The sequence below is a fragment of the Akebia trifoliata genome, chromosome 13 (genome assembly GCF_017979445.1).
Source record: "Akebia trifoliata isolate Shusen 1 chromosome 13, ASM1797944v1, whole genome shotgun sequence".
Taxonomy (NCBI): domain Eukaryota; kingdom Viridiplantae; phylum Streptophyta; class Magnoliopsida; order Ranunculales; family Lardizabalaceae; genus Akebia; species Akebia trifoliata.
The window spans coordinates 6147029-6165242 of record NC_141387.1 but is presented as its reverse complement, the minus strand read 5'-3'; the positions used below and the strand labels follow the sequence as shown (position 1 = coordinate 6165242).

At 34.1% G+C, this 18214-nt stretch overlaps 2 protein-coding genes across 5 annotated transcripts; both read left to right on the top strand.

Annotated features, from left to right (window-relative positions):
- The first annotated feature begins 1474 nt into the window (after positions 1-1474).
- On the top strand, positions 1475-6763 carry LOC147387560 (Tetraspanin family protein). The gene is made up of 6 exons (XM_086421304.1): positions 1475-2007; positions 2640-2739; positions 5169-5249; positions 5362-5466; positions 5997-6179; positions 6257-6763. The coding sequence occupies exons 1-6, from the start codon at positions 1841-1843 to the stop codon at positions 6266-6268; spliced, it is 648 nt and encodes a 215-aa protein (XP_086277430.1). The 5' UTR covers positions 1475-1840; the 3' UTR covers positions 6269-6763.
- A 3746-nt stretch (positions 6764-10509) lies between these two features.
- On the top strand, positions 10510-16404 carry LOC147387559 (ultraviolet-B receptor UVR8-like). 4 transcript variants are annotated; one of them, XM_086420970.1, is made up of 7 exons: positions 10510-10724; positions 11253-11617; positions 13251-13463; positions 13817-13927; positions 15111-15479; positions 15597-15704; positions 15822-16404. In XM_086420970.1, exons 2-7 carry the CDS (start codon positions 11279-11281, stop codon positions 16161-16163), a joined length of 1482 nt encoding a protein of 493 aa, XP_086277096.1. In that variant the 5' UTR covers positions 10510-10724; positions 11253-11278; the 3' UTR covers positions 16164-16404. The 4 variants fall into 4 exon arrangements, with proteins under 4 accessions (XP_086277096.1, XP_086277098.1, XP_086277095.1 ...); XM_086420972.1 differs by having other exon boundaries at positions 10510-11617; positions 13254-13463; XM_086420969.1 differs by having other exon boundaries at positions 10510-11617.
- The last annotated feature ends 1810 nt before the right edge of the window (positions 16405-18214 follow it).

The window sequence follows — 18214 nt, the reverse complement described above, 5'->3', positions numbered from 1 at the left end:
ATTACATCAAATTCCAAAACTGCAACAAATAAATCTAGATTTAATTTCAATTTTAGTCAATTTTTAATTATGATTATAAGATAATCACTTTTATCATCCCACCCAAAGGACGTAACATCTTATTCTAAAGTTGGATTATGAGTAAATCCCAAACAAATTCTCCCTAACAAACGATTGAGGAAACTAATCAAATCGAGTGGTTGGAAATCAACAACAAAACTGAGTTAATAGTCACTCACTCTAACCTTTTTTTTTTTTCTTTTTTCTTTTTCAATTTAGTCATTGACTTTTGTGGGTTATCAAAATAGTTCATTTAGTAAATCCCTCTTTTTCAAAATAGTAGTTGAATCCTACTCTAGACATTTCTCACGATTGAAATGTTGAAATTTCTCTAACCATTCAAATTCACCATTTTTTGTCAAAAAAGGAAAAAAAAAAAATGGATTTTCGACATCTCAATCGACTTTTAGAGACTCTATTTTAATGAAAAGGATTTGAGAAGGAAGAAGAAGTCATTTTCAAGAGGTTTTTTTTTTTTTTTTTTTTTTTTTTTTTCATATTTTTCAAGCATTTTGAAGATGTATGTAAAAACAACTAGGGTTTTTAATTTGTTTTGCTTCCTATTTGGATGAAAGTTGATCAATAATAGTTTTTTTTTATTTGAAATCTTCAACATTAGTTATTATCTCAAGTTTAAGTCGATTTTTCTATGTATTTTAAAAAATTGTCGACCTCGACAATACAAAAATTGCTAAGGTCGACAATAATTAAAAAAAATTGTGACATCGACAATAATTTTATTTATTTTTAAATGTCGATATCAACAATACATATATTGAACTCAAAAATAAAAAATTTCAACCTCGACTCTGTAAAATCCACCCGTTTTCATTTTTCTAACTAAAATACATGGAAAGATCGACTTAAAACTTGACATAATGACTTGTGTAGATAATTTCAAACCAAAAGAACTATCTTTGATCGATTTTCATCCCAAAATGAAGCAAAACAATTGAAAAAATCTCAATTTTTTATATACATATTCAAAATACTTGAAAATGACTTCTTCTTTTATCTCAAATCCTTTTCATCGGAATGGAGTCTTCAAAACTCGATCGAGATGTCAAAAATCCAATTTTTTTGGATGAAAATGGTGAACTTGAATAGTTAGGGCAATTTCTATATTTCAATAGCGAGAAATGTCTAGAGTGGAGTTAAGGGACTATTTTGAAAAGAAGGATTTATTAAATGAACTATTTTGATAACACACAAAAATCAAGGACTAAATTGAAAGAAAAGTTAGAGGCAGGGACTATTAAATATGGTTTCCAAAAATATATGAATCCGACAGCAAGAAATCGTCAATGATAGTGGTGCGTTGGCAAACACCAAGAGATTGCCACGTGTCGGAATCATTTGCGATGCTGGCAACTTTCGTACCGAGGAAATTTAGTGCCATTATCCCTGTATTCTTTCTAATATATTTTTGGGCGTAAAAAAAAAGTTCAAAAATCAACGAAAAACAAGTAAAAATTTCCGAAAAACTCAACCAATCAAATCGAAACCCATAATTGTTATTGAAGCGTGTACGAATAAAACCCTAATCTTCCGTGTTTCAGAGTATAATTGGTTAATAGAGCTACGGAGTTTCTCTGGTTACTTGAGATTTCAAATTCAAAAAATAACCTGGAAAAATATATATTGAAATTAGGGTTTACTGAAGTAAAAACCCCCTAAATTTCATCAATCTCAGTACAAACTCTAAATCATCTAATCTTTGATAGTTTTGCTATACATTTGCTCTTAGATTTAGGGTTGGAATTTATTTCTGTTGAGATCAATGGCGAGCGTCATGAGGAGTTGTCTTCAATCGCTCTTGAAACTCGTGAATTCGATTATTGGGATGTTTGGGATGGCGATGATTATCTACGCTTTGTGGATGATTATGGTTTGGCACAAACAGATGGATGGGTCTTCGTTTGGGGATTCTAATTCTCCCGCTCCTTGGTAAGCTCTTTTTAATTCAAAGTTCTTCGTTTTTCGCTTTCCCTGTTGTTTTGGTTGATTTAAAGATTTTTATTTTCTCCAGCTTTTTTGATTGCTAATAACTTCTTTTGGGCAGAAGAAACCTATTTCTGGAGCAAAATATTGTTTTTTTTTTTTTTTTTTGGGGGGGGGGGGGGGGGGTGGGGTTTAAAATAGTTTCTGCGGTAATTATATTTCAAGGAGGGGAATGGGTGTTTTATAGGCTTTTGATATTGAAAGAAAAGTGCTTTTTGATACATGAGCTATCATCACCTTTTTGGTTGCTAGAAAAAAGTTGCTTTTTTGGTAAAAGCTACTTTGCGTTGTGGGGTTTATGTTGGAAGTGGGGATGGATGTTGATGCTCAGTTTGGTAGATCAATCTACTTGATTCGTTTATGTGGGGACTAGTTTTTGTTTTTCTAATCTTGCAGTAAAGAACAATGCTTTAGTAGGATTCAATGTTAATGTTGATTAATTTGATGTTAATTTCACCGATGAAAGCTATTAGCTTTTTTTATTGTTCATTTTACATAATTTTCAATATTATGCTCCTTATTTTTATTGAAAATTTCAAGAAAACATGAACCTTTTTTTTTTTCCTTGTAAATTTCAGGTTTATTTACGCTTCTCTTGGAGTTGGAATTTCATTGTGCGTGATAACGTGCTCTGGCCATATTGCTGCAGAGACTGCAAATGGTCATTGCCTTTCTTGTGTATCCTTCCCATGAATTAATCAAGTGAAGATGATTGCTCTTGAATGTTTCTCCCCTTCTAAATTATTGTTCAATCCTATTGGTTGTGTTTCTGATTCATCTATAAGTTGTCTTTATGATTCCTCTTGCTTACTGGGTTGTTCTGTGAGTTTCTATCTACCACTTAACATATTTTTTTCATAATGTACAGTACTTGAGAATCTTAAGGCACTTTGTCATTGATTGTTTTGTGGATCACCTGATTCCTTGGTGACGTTAAAGGATATTTAGTATGTATTGAACTATGGCTTATGTGCTCATCTATCCTGATCATCTCATCATTGAGTCTGCCAAGGAAAATTTTCTCATTACATATATTTTTTATTCTCAGTATTGGGGAGAACATCATGAATCCTATTTCACCGCCAAAAGGTCCAAATCCATGTTAAGAAATTTAACTATATTTCTACCATGGTTGTCGACTTGACGCAGCCCTCTTATTCATTGTTTGTTGTTAGAGTCATTGGTCCCACTTCCTATCTTTATTTCAAATTTCCTGGCCTTTCTCTTAATTAACTTTTTTAGTGCTTCAATGTTGATTATTCTCATACTCTGGGATTGGAAAAAGATTTTATGGAGCCTTACATCTGTTGCTATTATTTGTTGGTGCTTATGGAAGGAAAGAAACAGGTGCATCTTGCAAGAGAAGGAAAACTTTATTCCAAATGTTATTAATACTGTTTTCTAGTGGAAGCTCTTTCAGGAATTTATGTCTTTTTTCTTATTTAGATGGGAGAATGATTGTGCGAACTGCAAATAGCGATGAGAGTATATTTCGAGGTTGTGGGTTGTTTGGTTTTGTTTTGTTTTTCTTTTCTTGTTTTTGTTTTCTTTGTTGTCTTTAGGTTGGTCTTCTCTACCACCTTGGTCTTGTTTTGGTTTTCTTTGTCAATAAAGTTTTTTAGTTATAAATTAAAAATAAAATATGCTCACAGAAACCAAGTTCACCAAGGAAATATACTAGCTCAAAACCATATTCCTGTCCACCCTATAGTTGAATTATTTGTTGGAAAAAGTGCGACGGTTTGGCAAAATCTGCATCTGTTGATCTTCTAATTGCATTGATATAGTTGACATTAGCATTGTATTGGGATAGACAATTGGTTGTTTATGTCCATTTGCATGTGTGCATATGCATGGTGGGGGAATCAGCGATAGTATATGTATACGATACTATATAAGGGTCCTGTGATTCACTTCTTAAAATATAGTTGAGAGTGCTGATAATTTTTCTCCTAACCCGGTATTAGATAAAGCACATTCATGAATATGGTGGAATGGTAATAAGTATGCATTTCGATGGATTCCAAACATATTCTAAAAATATCTTACGATGTATTTTCTGACTGAGCCTGTTTATCTTACTAATATACTCTAACTTTGAAATAAACTCCGTAATCTTGCTGTTTTATTTTGCAGTTATGTGTTGTATTGGTCGTTAACTATATTAATAATCATTGATATAAATTTCAATTGAAAGGAGATGATGAGTTGGCATTCATTTTCTTGTGTGTATGTGTGACTTTACTGAGAGTAGTGAAATTTTTTTTATTCTGTACATGCACAATGTGCACATGCTCAAGGGGTTGGCACTGGTACCAAGCATTTGATGTACGTTTTACTTGATATTACAATCCCACTATTCACATTCTTTTGAAAAAGAGTGTGGTAATATATTAATAAAATAACTCTTTTAGATTGACTTGTAACACTTATCCTCAATCGTGTTGAATTTCAAACAGGAGATATGGTACTGGACTACTGGTCGCCTTTATGTTGTATCTTGACTCCCCTTTGGGCTGCTATGGCCCAATAGGTCTAGCAAAGAGTTTCACTCTTCTTAAGCATAGATTTCTTTAGGTATTTTATAGTGCTCATAACTAGTTAATCCTTCTTATTTATGCTGCTACGCAGTTGATGCCATTCATAGTGAAATCACATAGATGGGGAGAGTGACACATGGATTATGATTTCCTGATGAATAGTGCTTTTTCTTTCTTCAAGTGGATATCAACAGCTTTGAGATTTTTGACTCGTGTAGTTAAATGTCTGTGATTTACTATTTGACTCCTACTCCTTGATCTACTTTTAAATGGAATGCTATAAGCTTCAATTAGGATTGTTTGTTGCTTTAGAATTGGTTCATCTTAGTTTGTTGAGGGATACCATAATAGAATTGCAATTAACACAACGGATCTAGTTTGCCATGTTCAGTAATTAGTAAATCTTGATGCTTGCTCATTGAAAGAATTTAAATTTAGATGCTTAATTGGTTCTACATAATATAAATGTTCCAAGAGACATGATTTTACTCTCAATTTCATAACGGCTTTCCCAAGTAGAAAATCAAATACTTGACTGGTTATTGTTGACCTTAAATCGGCATATAGTATATGGTGTTTGTCTTTTTACTTCTCCTGCTAGAGGCTGGGGTGGCTGCAGACGTATTTCTAAACCATGATTGGGAGGAGGTATAATATTGTCTTTATGCTACTCTTTATGTGCTTTTATGGTGCTCTTTTTTTCCATACTAATGAATCACATGCTGTTCTAAACAAATTATTGGCTTTGATCTTGCATCAGGACTTCCCGGATGATCCTACAGGGAAGTTTGACGAGTTCAAAGATTTCGTGAAGTCAAACTTTGAGATTTGTGAATGGATAGGCTTCTTCATTATTGCTGCTCAGGTATGCTTGTTGGAATATTTCATTATTGCCAGTTTTATCTGACAATGTCATATAATATATTTTTTTTCCAGCATTCTGACTTAGCAAATTTGAGCTTTGCACTCTCTAAAGTGTGAAACTGACCATAAATTTGGAGATTCTATGTGCTAAATATGCTAGGGAAACAAGTCGATTTGAATCTTTAATGGATCCCACATAGGCAATCTCACATGTCAAAATGTACTCAACTGACATAGGAAAGGTCTTGGGATTTCTGGTTTGGGATAATTTTCAATGGCTGAGAGGTGAATTCTTTAGCCAACCTCATTAGAAGCACTTTCTAATTCCTCATTTCTCCTGGCTTCAACCATTTGTGGTTCCGAAGTCGCTTCCGAGGTAGTTTGAGGAAAAGGGGCTGTTGGTTTTTGAATTCATTCTCAGCATAAGGGAAAAAAAAAACAGAACAAGTGGTTTGCAATAAACAGATATGTTTTATTTTCATGTCATTTATTGTCTTCTAATCGTGTGTGATAATGCTAATTCATATGCAGGGTTTATCGATCTTTTTGTCCATGATTCTTAAAGCTCTTGGGCCAGATCCAGGAAGAGACTATGATAGTGACGATGATTATGCTCCAGCGAGGCTTCCGCTCTTGCACAATTCTTCTCACCCACCACACTATGTTGTTGGTGCCCCCAATAATGACACTTGGAACATAAGAATTCCTGAGAAGGTAGAGATATGTTTGCTCAAAACTCGAGCTTTCTTTATGGTATATGCTTTTGCTCATTCTTTTTTTATTTTCTTCAGACAAACAGGTAGTGATAGTTGGATTTGAAGGACCAAATATCGGGATTGTCACAGAGGGGCATAAATTCACATTTTTAATGGAAAGTCTTGATTGAAATCGAGCATCTGAAATTGAAGACGATAGAGGTGGGCTCTGATGGGGTTATTAATGTTACATAAAGCTGGTTAAGTAAATTGTTATATAATGCACTTTAGATATTCAACTGGTGAGGTTCCTATTGGGATTTCGATGCTGTGCAATTTTGACTGATACGCAATCCCAAGAAGATTGGAACCTGAGAGTTGGAGAGATTAGAAAGGATGTGGATATAATTACTCAGAATGTCGTTAATGATGCATTAGCCTTCTTATATGAATTGTTATATAATGAGTTTCCTTCTGTGCAGTGCCCATTTTATTTATTGCAGCTTTTAGAACTTAGAATCCTTCGTTCCTGTGTTTTCTTAATCTTTACATAATCAATACTACCTGTTATAAATTATAGAAAGGTGTTTGTTTTCTTGGCCATTTTTGAAAATAATGCATCTTTCTCTTAGGGTGTGTTTGATTGCTAGGAGAATGCTATTTTGTGTTTGTTTTGCCACTATGTTAATTGGGTCATGTTAACGTTTGTCCATGGGACACACATTAAGCTGCATTAAATACACTTTGGAAATTGAATTTCGTACCAAAAATGCCCTCAAATTTTTTTTTAATGCCAAAAATACGTCCAAATACTTATTCCCAAGGTGCATTTAATCAGCTTATCGAGTGCCCTTAGGGCACATGTTAACAAAACCCATGTTGATCTAGCAGAGGGTCTGTATCTGTATGACTGTGGGGACTTCATTTCCAAGGAAATATAAATTCCTGGGGAAAATAAATTGTGTGAGAATTCCAATGTTTGATTGCACTAGGGAAAATGTTAAAAAGAGGGTTTGGTTTTTAGCTTCTGGGGAGCAGATTGTGGAGACATGAAACTCCTCAGTCCCATTGGTCCATGAGTATTTAAAGCATCTGTAATTTACAAAAATACCCACAACCCTCAATTCACTTTCCCTCCCTAACAATGCATGACGACAATAGAAATGTGGGGCTTTCTTGCAGTCTCCAAAATGCCCAGTATGAAAAATTATTTGTGTGCCATTTTACATGGACAATCAAGCATACCCTTAAAAAATTGGGTATAAAACTGGAGAAATGCTCAAGTTAATGAAGTTGGAATGTTGAGGGTAATTGTAAATTTTTTTATTTTAAAATTCTATAATAATACTAGTTGGGGTTACAAACCACTTTGACAATTCATCGCCTCTCTACGGCTTAAGAATTTATTTTTAATCCTCTAAATGTGAAGTGGCAACCAAATAAATTTCTTTCTCAATTATTTAGAGAAAAAGCTTTATGCAAATAGGGAAAGAAATCAAAGACATGTCTCATTGAATTCTGATAGATCAGGAGAAAGAAATAATGTATAAAGAAAAAGATTAGGGAAGAAGTTCCATGTCCAAAACACTTAGACAATTCATCGCCTCTCTATGGCTTGTTTCAACTGAATTCAGCTGGATGAATATATATAGAAGATGACATAGGAGTTCGAATTTTCACGTTTTATTGATAGATTTAGATTAAATTAAAGAAACAACCAATCATATACTGGAAAAGATTAGAATCAGTTGCAATAGGGAATCACAGCTTTTGATTGTCTGCAGGTAATAATATAAACTTGAGAATTTTCTGGAGATAGGCAATGGGCTTGACTTGCTTGGCTGAGGCTTGTTTCGGATCAACAATGCGTTTTCCCTTAAAAGGTTTTCTTTGGATGATCCTGTCTCTTCATGCACTAAATAAGCACCATCTGCAAAGAGTATCCACTTCAGTACAATAGAATTATAGGTGACGTTAATGATAATGTTGATATAATGGCAGTCCTAATGCGTCTCCAACTTGCAAAGCGACACAATATCACCAACCAAGTGATTGAGATTGATTTAGTACTCTAATAATAAAAAATTTTGAGTATGCAAAAGGTGGTAAACACATCGTATATAATTTTATTGGTTTGAAGTTCTCAAACCTAACACTGATGGAAGTTTGATGGGCAAAATGAGTTTCTATGGTATAGGTGGTTCACTTCCAACATAATTTGTGCGGGAGATTCACAGCCTAATAGAATTGACTGAAGTTCACCTCCAAAATTTTCTCTCCACTTAAAAAAATAAATAGATTTATTTTAAGGTTTTGTTGTTGTTGTTATTGTTGTAGTATATTGAAATAATCAATTTCAGAATTAAGATATCCAATTTAGATTTGATTGGCTGGTAATTTAATTGGATACCCATTAACGCATAAATAGGTGAACTTTTTTAATTGAGTCGTAATTTTTTGACTGAAAATTTTCACTTGGTGTGTACACGGCTGATGTGGCAAGAACACATAACCATAGATCTTTCTCTTCGAGATACACAAGGAAAATGACCACCGTTTCCGTGCCCTTGCCACATCAGCAGAGTAGAGTAATAATTTTCGAGTCAGAAAATCACTAGCGTTTTTAATTAATGGCGAGTCATATCTCAAATGTTGTGTGACTCATAAGTTACATATACCTACCACTAAAAAAAATTTCAAAAACCTCAATAAGGATCCCTTTCTTCTAAGCCAAGGAGATCTCTTAAAGTCAATATTCAACCTGAATGCTTATCTCCCAACACTTATAATCAAAGACTTACCTCTTAAGCAAGCTACCAACTCCATCAGGTTTGGACAATTTTTTTCACTTGTTGACTCTTACTAGGAGGTGCTGAGTTGTATTACATTCAACTATGTCAAGCTCTTCCATTGTCGGGTCGAACATAACCCAAATTTTAGGAGAGACCCGATCAAATTTAGGTCGAATAACCAGCATATATCCATATCAGATAACCCAAGTTCAACCCGAGTGTGAGCTTCTTAACTCAGGTTGAATTTAATTAATGGACGAGTTGGGTGGGGTAGAACTTTATTAAACAAGTTTAATTTTATTTTGATCAATAAACAAATTTTATATGTTAATTAAAAAATACAACATCAAGTGTACGACACAACAAATAAAAATAGAATAATTAATTTTTTTTTCATACATCAAATATATAATATAAATTTTTTTCAAATAATTACTAGTATTTTTGTTTAGACTAATTATAATCTAACGCTCTTTTTACAGATGTCTCCTAACCTAATCGTTACAGAATCATAAATCTTTTTCTTGTGTATCCCAAAGCAAAGGATCTACTGTTCTGTGATTGGGGTGTCTTAAAAAAGAATGTCAAATTATCACGACTCTTTTATTTATTCCGAAAGTATAACAATGTTGGCAGAACTGTCAACACTTCGAGAATTATTTGTCAACAATATGATGCAGTTCTATCGACACATGTACTACTTTTGATAGTGTTTAAAATTTTAGTAATTTAAAAAAAAAAAATCTTTTTAATATAAAAATATTATTGAGTTGAGCTTGATTGTTCGGGTCTCAACTCAAATTATGGTGGAATGGAATTATTCCAACTCGTCTCAACTCATGTTCTACATAACTCGGCACCTTGCCGAAGTTGCAGCCTAATTAAAAGGTGAATTCTGTTGATGATGAATATAAACGTCAACTTCATGGCAACATTTCTTAGCAACCTATTAAGTTAAGGATGTTGCGTAGGTATTTGCAAACTGATCCACGTGGCGTAGAGAACTACTTCCACGTGTCAAATAGGGACGGCAAGGAGAAGAGGACAAAGAAAACTAGAGGGCCCACAAAACAACAGTAGAAAGGTTAACCCCCAAGTTTTGGTCAATGTTTGAGACATCCCTTGTGTTTCCAAACTAATGACATGTTCTTTGACCTTAGTCTACTATCAATGAAATGACTTAAATACCCTCATATTTATCTTTCCAAAACTAATTGTCTTTAATCTTTTAAATAAAATTTTCTATCAGATTTAATACTTCAATCTTAATATTTCAAGAATAAGTTCAAATTTTTGTTTTCAACATTAGATTATGGTGAGGTTGAAAACATTTAAGAACTTGAAAATGATAGTTTTCCAAGAAAAATAAAAATAAAAGTTTGGTTAGATGTGTAGATGAGGGTATTTAGGTTATTATCATCTAAGAAAGACCGAGGTCAAGGAAAGGTCATCAATTTGGAAAAATTAAGGGGTATCACAAATATTTACCAAAATGTGGAGGGTTATGTAATAAATCACCAACTATAAAAGTCTACACGACCTGCACCACCCAAAGATCAAATAAATAAAAAATCGAAGATTCCTTCTTCCACTCTTAATTCTCTCGCAATCAGATAAATTGCGGCCCTTGCGAAAGAGAGAAAGACTGAGGAAATGGCGCCATAAAGAAATCTCTAAACCCTAACTTCTGCTCTCTCTGCTTTTCGGTGGAAAAGAAGAGAGATCGGCACCGAAAAGCTGGAGAAATTCTCTCTTAATTAGATAGATCTCTGGTAAGATTCCACATTCGATGCTTTTTTTCGATCTATTTCTTCGGATTTTTCTTCCAATTGAGTCTAATTTTCTGGTTCTGTTCTTCCCTGGTTGAATCCTACTTAATTTCGATACTAAACTTTCCCTTTTCCCCCTCTGAGATCAAATCTATTTGTTCGATTTTCAATCTCGAATTGATGTTCTTTTGTCTTTCTTGTGCTTAGCTGGCCTTGAATTTTGGATCTAGATTCCTCTGGTGCTTGTAATTGTTCTCTTTTTCACAGTTCTCCAGTGTGATTTCTTCCTTCTGATGTTTAATTTCACCTCTCTATCACAATTACCTTCAAATTTATCGTCTAAACCCCTGTTTATGTACCGAATTTCTTGTATACTACTTCTATCTGATGCTTTCTTTATATGCTGTTTTAATTGCCTGAGATTTCGCCTCAAAATTTGATCTTTCAAGCTTGATCTCTGCCTAAGGTTCTCTTTCTGAGGTTTTTTTCCTTTTATGTGCATCAATCTTTGTGAATTGGATCGATTTTAAGGGAAGGAGAGAACAGGAAGTACTGTAATGGCGGATCGAGCTAAGTCATTTTCCATTGAAGAATTTCCCTCTCATTTGCTTATAGAGATTTTGAGTTCTGGCCGATTAAGCGTGGCTGATCTGGCCTGTTTGGAGCAGACTTGTCGACTTTTTAGGGGAAGTCATGGCTTATTCCCTCAACAGTTTCGATCTTTAATCGATTTTGTGGCCTTCCAGCTCTGTAGCTCACATCCCATATTCCGTCCTCTGCCCTCAAATGCTCGAGAAGAGCTCTTCGATCGATGTCATGGGAACTGGAAGCGGGTTCTGAGGTTCTTGCAGTCCGTGGAACAGTCATCCAACTTGGTCGAGACCTCAGCAGGCAATGTACTATTTCTTCGATTTTGCTAATTAGGGTTCAACCATAAACTTTTTTCTTGATTTTTTTTTTCTTCTATTGCTTTAATTAGTACCTGGTCTGATTGTTTGAAAATTTTGATTTTGTTTCGTAGATACACATCTTGTCCTTGCGGTTGAGTAGATGTATTAAATACATCTGCAAACCTCTGACACTTAGCAACAAATTCTCAAAGTGAAAACAGAGGAAAACCTAAGTCCTAAAGTATTTGTAAATTCATTTTCAAAAGAATACAAATTCCTTGGGAAAATCAATTCCACGGTTTGATTTCACTTGGGAATTTTTTTTTTTTTAAGTGTTGGTTTTTAGCATGTTTTAACACTTGTTGAGTCAACATCAAACTTGGCTGAGTTGACCTGATTGGATTCCAAGGTGATTAGGACCCAAAATTTGATGGGACCAACTCGTCTGGTCAACAATGGTAATCAAATTTGGATTTGGCAATTATTTGGTGGGGAGATAATTTGGATAAATTCTGGATTGAGGATAGGCTGAAAAAAAAAATATAGGAAAGGGTAGAACAAAAAGGTCACTGATTATTTTTAAAAATAATCAGCAATATTATTTTTGTTAATCACCTATTATTTCCACATTGTCGATTAATCGATGATTTTTTTTTTGTCTAACTCTCCTTTCAACAACTTTTTTTCCTAATTTTTTCAATTATTATTATTATTATTATTATTTTTTGGTGAATTTGGTGTCTATGGAATCAACTTGGCAAATCATCAAGTCAACTTGAAAATGCAATTGATCAAGACAGAAATTCAACCAGGTTATTCAACTATATATATAATATTTTTATGGAGTACTAAAATTAAGAATTTAAAAATAAAATAAAATTAAACAATAAAAAATTGTAAATTTAATATATTTTTATTTGACTTGTTGGAGTTGCTCTGCAAAATGTTGACTTGACTCAACTTGGTAGGCATCCTAATCAAGTTTTTTGGGTTTTAAAACTCTGGTTTTTTCGTTTTGGGGTGGGGCCATGGGGGTAATTCTGTGAGAAAATAACATAGGAGGTAGAATGGGAATATTTATCCCGCCCATTGGAAAATCACTTTGGACAGGGAAATTGAGTTCCAGGGAAAATATGTAATCAAACACCTAAAAATTGTATTTTCTAAGGAAATTCATTTTCCTGTCCCATTTCCATGCGCAAACAGACCCTAAATTATTGTTTGCATTTAGTATCTTGTTTTTTCTCATATATATATGATGTCTTTATAAAAGTTTCAATTTGGTTTTGAACCATAAAGATAAAGTGTAGTTTTTTCTAGAATTTGATTATCAGAAACCTGTCTCAAGTGTTTTTTTTTTTTTAAAAAAATCTGTCTTGAATATATTCATGGATTTTTTTAATTTTTTTTTATGAATGCTAATATTATTTTAAAGGTTTTGGGCATGTGCCATGCCAGTTTACCAATGTTAAACAAAAGAGAAAGTGACACTAGTAACACTGATTAGATTTTCAAAATATCTTAGTTTGCACAATTTGTAATATCAGCAAGGCTTCCCCTTTTCTGCTCAGACAGTGTGCAGAGCTGGCACCTTTTAATTTTTATTAAAAGCTAAATGTAGTGAATGTTTTATTCTCAGCAGATGCAGATTACTACTGGAAGATACCACACGCTGTTGATCAGTGACTCGTCAGTATACTCTTGTGGGTCCAGTTTGTGTGGTGTTCTTGGTCAAGGTCCTGACACTACACAGTGTGTTGCCTTTAGCCAGATCAGTTTCCCATCTTCATCTTGCGTGATCCATGTCTCTGCGTCCCAAAACCATGCAGCTTTTGTTATGCAATCTGGAGAGGTTCGTAGCCTCTCATATTCCATCAGACCTCACTATATGAGTAGACTTAGTCATTGCACGTTGCTGGATATGGTGGTTTTCTCGCCAACATTAAGGCCCTGTTTGGATACAAAGTAGAAAGAAACTGTGGACCAAAGTAGCTTTGAAAAAGTAGAAAGTAGTTTCGTTTTGTTTCTTTAAAAGTTAAAAGTTATGATTTTTACTTTTTAAAAGTAGTATTTTGAAATTAATCCAGACAAGTTTTTTAACTTTTCAAGTTTCAAAAATAAAAAAAAAGTTACTTTTTTAAATGTATCCAAATGAGCTCTAAATGCTCCATGAGCTAAAACACAAGCAATCTTGGTGTTTGACAGGTGTTCACATGCGGGGATAATTTATCGTTTTGTTGTGGCTATGGAGAAGTAGGGCGTTTCATTTTCAGGCCTAGGCTTGTTGAGGCATTGAGGGGGGTTCCTTGCAAGCAGGTAAGCATGTGTGGCCATTTTAGGTTGTATATGATAAATGCGTTTGAGAGTTGATCGAGATGTTAATCTTGTTCGATAAATCCTTGTATGTTGATTCAATACTAAAATGACAATTTTTAGTGATCTTAAATGAATTATTCAGGTGTAAGAAATATGAGATTTTGCATTATTTTCATATAATATATAGCTAAACTTATTCTTATTCATTTTTTAGTTGGCTAGTTTGTATCGGTTCTTTGTTAATATGTTCGGAATGTTATATCTAATAGATATGTAGTTGATCATAATTTAAGTTGAGCTGTTGCAGGTTTGTATGAATTTGGTTCCATGTTGAAATTTCTCTTTGAAGCTACTTTCCTTTCTAGCATGGATTATTTTCCAAAAGTTAGAAGTTGATTTGTTAAAGATGCCACACCAGAAAGGGTCCATGTATTATAATGACTTATGAAAGATGCTGTAGTAGTTAGGAACCATGTCTTATAGTGGGCAATGGAAAAAAATGAATGGACTTAGCCTTTCTGTTAAACCTGTAGGCTTGGATCAACACATTTCTTTACATTGAAATCCTTGCTTGCTTAGTGAAAAAAAAGAAGAAGATGAACAATGTTGAATCATTCCACTAGTGGTATAAAGTTACTGGTGAGAAATGTGATTATTCAATCTTATTTTTCTAAAGAAGCTTGTAGTTTTAGATTTTTAAAATATTTCCTGAAGGGATTTTTCACCACTGTTGGAATAGATGGTGAAAATTTTGTCGCTGCATGAACAACGATACCATAGTCGTGAAGGATGGGATGGCTAGGCCGAAGGAAACCATCTTTTTCTTGCTTGGTTCTCCTAGACTAGACAAATATAGTCTTCTTATGGAACTCTTTAACTTATCCCACATGAGTAAGAATATTTTATAATGGCTATTGTTGCCCGCCCTAGCCCTTACCCTTCAATGTTAATGCCTTGTTCGGCATTTGCAAGAGCTGGCATTAACTTTTATCAATTTTCATTGAGAAGAAGCCACAAAACTTTCCATAGTGAATTGAGGAACCATAGCTACTCCTATTTTATTTGGGAACTTTACTGAATTTTCTTCTTGTTTCCTGATGTTGGTTGGTTCTAGACTGTGTTGCCTATAATGGATATTTACACATCAATATCAATTTTTAATCCTGCACCTGAATTTTTTTAGGTTGCTACAGGACTTAGTTTTACCGTGTTCCTTACAAGGCAAGGTCGTGTATATACATGTGGGAGCAACGTGCATGGCCAGCTTGGACATGGTGATACTGTAGACAGGCCTACCCCCAAATTGGTTGAACTTCTTGAAGGTGTAGGTCGTGTAGTTCAGATTGCTTCGGGCCCAAGTTACACCTTAGCAGTAATGGACGATGGGACAATTTATTCATTTGGGTCTGGCTCCAATTTCTGTCTTGGCCATGGTGAACAACATAACGAGCTCCGACCACGTGCAATCCAGTCATTTAATAGGAAGAATATTCATATTGTCCGTGTCTCTGCTGGGGATGAGCACGTCGTGGCACTTGATTCTAGCGGACTTGTAAGTATTTTTTCTTACTTAAAAGAAACGCGATACTTTTATTGAATGTAGATAGATTTTGGGATATTGGTATTCTCATACTGACAGTTAGATCTCTCCTAAAAATGGTGTTTGCAGGTATATACATGGGGCAAAGGCTACTGTGGTGCACTGGGCCATGGAGATGAGATTGACAAAACAACTCCAGTACTATTAAGCAGCCTTAAGGGCCACCTTGCTGTACAGGTTGGACTTACCTCTTGCCAGGATATACGGCTATTGATTCAATTTATTTCCGTTGTCATTGACCTTTTCGTATGAGTGACGTTGCTATATATTATCTGCTTAATTTGATCTGTATAGGTTTGTGCGAGGAAGAGAAAGACGTTTGTTCTTTTGGACAACGGAACCGTTTATGCTTTTGGTTGGATGGGTTTTGGAAGCTTAGGGTTTTCGGACAGGGGTGTGTCTGATAAAGTATTGAAGCCACAAATCCTTGACAGCCTAAGAGCTCATCACATATCTCAAGTAAGCACAGGGCTATATCACACGGTCGTTGTCACCAACAGGGGCCTTATCTTTGGGTTTGGAGACAATGAAAGAGGACAACTCGGCCATGATTCACTGAGAGGATGCCTCAAACCAACTCAGATTATGGTTCAGGAAACACTGGATGAAGCAGCCTCTGTGGATGAAAGCAGGTGACCACTTAGTATCCACCTTTGCCACTGAATGTAAGTTTTATTGTATTTTTTAATGAATTTATGCAGTCAGTTTTTACTATCTTGTGCTATTTTTAGAAAATCAGACAGTGAACCAAGAGCAGCTAATTATTGTTGTATTAGCAAACTATGTACCATTTATGAGTTGAGTTCCTTTGTTCTTGATTTGATTATGTGAGTTGTGAAGACTTTAAATTGAAATTATGAGATTCTTAGTTGAAAAAGTGCTGTATTAATGATGTCTCATCACTGCCCCGATGATTTTACCTAATATTAGTGTTATTTAGTAGTATATTTCTAGTGTGGCAATGTATTAATATGATACTACGATGATCTATCATGAGCCCGAGGTCATTGCTGAAAGATTGCCACGGGTACTTTCTCTTGGCCTGCTGACTCCATGACCTTTCGGCCCACCCTTCGGTGGACCTATGCATGAAAAATTTGCTTGATTGATGATTTCTAGCTCTTGGATTTGAATAGTCATTAAGGTTTGAAATCCTAATTCATTTTACACCTGGTTAGCATTCATGACAAAAAATGGATAATATGGACATGATTACGTCTTGGTTACACCTGTAGAAAGCGTCATCAAACACATCAACTTGTTTATGGGGATTATTACATGTTCGATCAAATTCTCTACTGCATGATGATACTTGGGAGATGAACGTCTAGTGAATTGATTGGTAGGGAACTAGGGTTTAAAAATGGGTTGGGTGCAGGCCGGATATGATTATATTCATATCCATATCTGTTTTTTTTATTCGGATTCATATCTGGATACATTTTATAACTGACTAGCTATAATCATATCCGAACCATTTTATATTTACCAAACTCATCCCGACTGAGTTAATTGATTTGGGTCTATCGAATAATTTTGAACCATTCAAACTAATACCATATCTGAATCATTTTATATTTACTAAACACATATCCGGATTCGACCGGACTGAATTAATTCATTCGGGGATAATTTTGAATCATTTAAGATTATTTCAATAAAAATCACTAAAAGTGTGATTTGAACTCAAGACATCATAAAAAAGGTCTTATTAGTCATTGTGCCTAAAATTTGTTGGTAAAAATTAAAAAAATACCCTGAAAAATATAAAATATAACTTATAAAGTAATATATCATTCGGATTTGATATAAGGATGGATCTATATCCAACTTAGATCTGACTTGAGTCAAGGGACATCAATTCATATCTGATCCATTTTTTTTAAATTTGGATATACTTGAAGAAATCAAACCCACTAAATTCAGATTCGAATCACTTGAATTTCGGATAAATTCCGACCCATTTTAAGTCCTCTAGGGAATGCTTCAAAGCTATCAGTTATTGTTATCTTGATTATATTATACTTAAGGATGGAGTGATTTGAGGATCGTGTTACTTATGCAATTAGAGTGCAATTAGAGTTGGATGACTAAAGTCATGTGTTTATAATGAGCACATGTAACTCCTAGAGAATTGTGGTTGCCAAACATACAGCCCCTCGTTCAATTCTTTCGAAGTCATTGGATCTTTTCCTCGTTCCAGAATCTCTTCACTTCTTTCACTCCGTCCCAAAGACTAATTACGGTCAATTTGTAGGTTCATGTGCTCAGCAATTGTGACACAAACATAGGTGCTTGAGTTATAACTAATAAAATGTAAACTATTTTCATTTCCTTTGATAATCTTTATCTTTCTATAATGAGTGAAGGCAGTATTGTCGCCAAATTGAAGTTAAACAACACCAGAAGTATCATCTCTTAATGCAAATTGAATTAAATAAAAAATTTATTTGAAGAGTCTTTTTAACAATAATTCAAAATTTTAATTATAATTTTATTCTGATCATTTTAATCTTTATTATACATCTAAGGGTATTTTGATCATTTTAATAGAAATCAACACTCATATCAAACAATAATATCAGATTTTGATAAACAACAGATTTTGGTAAACAACATAACACTTTATCAAATAAGTTTCATTTTATATTATTATTATTATTATTATTTTTTGATGAGAATTATGG

Coding starts and splice junctions, on each gene's coding strand:
- LOC147387560 (XM_086421304.1), top strand. CDS start 1,841: ATGGCGAGCGTCATGAGGAGTTGTCTTCAATCGCTCTTGAAACTCGTG. Junction 5,250..5,361: donor TAAACCATGATTGGGAGGAG/GTATAATATTGT, acceptor ATCTTGCATCAG/GACTTCCCGGATGATCCTAC. Junction 5,467..5,996: donor TCTTCATTATTGCTGCTCAG/GTATGCTTGTTG, acceptor ATTCATATGCAG/GGTTTATCGATCTTTTTGTC.
- LOC147387559 (XM_086420970.1), top strand. CDS start 11,279: ATGGCGGATCGAGCTAAGTCATTTTCCATTGAAGAATTTCCCTCTCAT. Junction 15,480..15,596: donor CACTTGATTCTAGCGGACTT/GTAAGTATTTTT, acceptor TGGTGTTTGCAG/GTATATACATGGGGCAAAGG. Junction 15,705..15,821: donor AGGGCCACCTTGCTGTACAG/GTTGGACTTACC, acceptor TGATCTGTATAG/GTTTGTGCGAGGAAGAGAAA.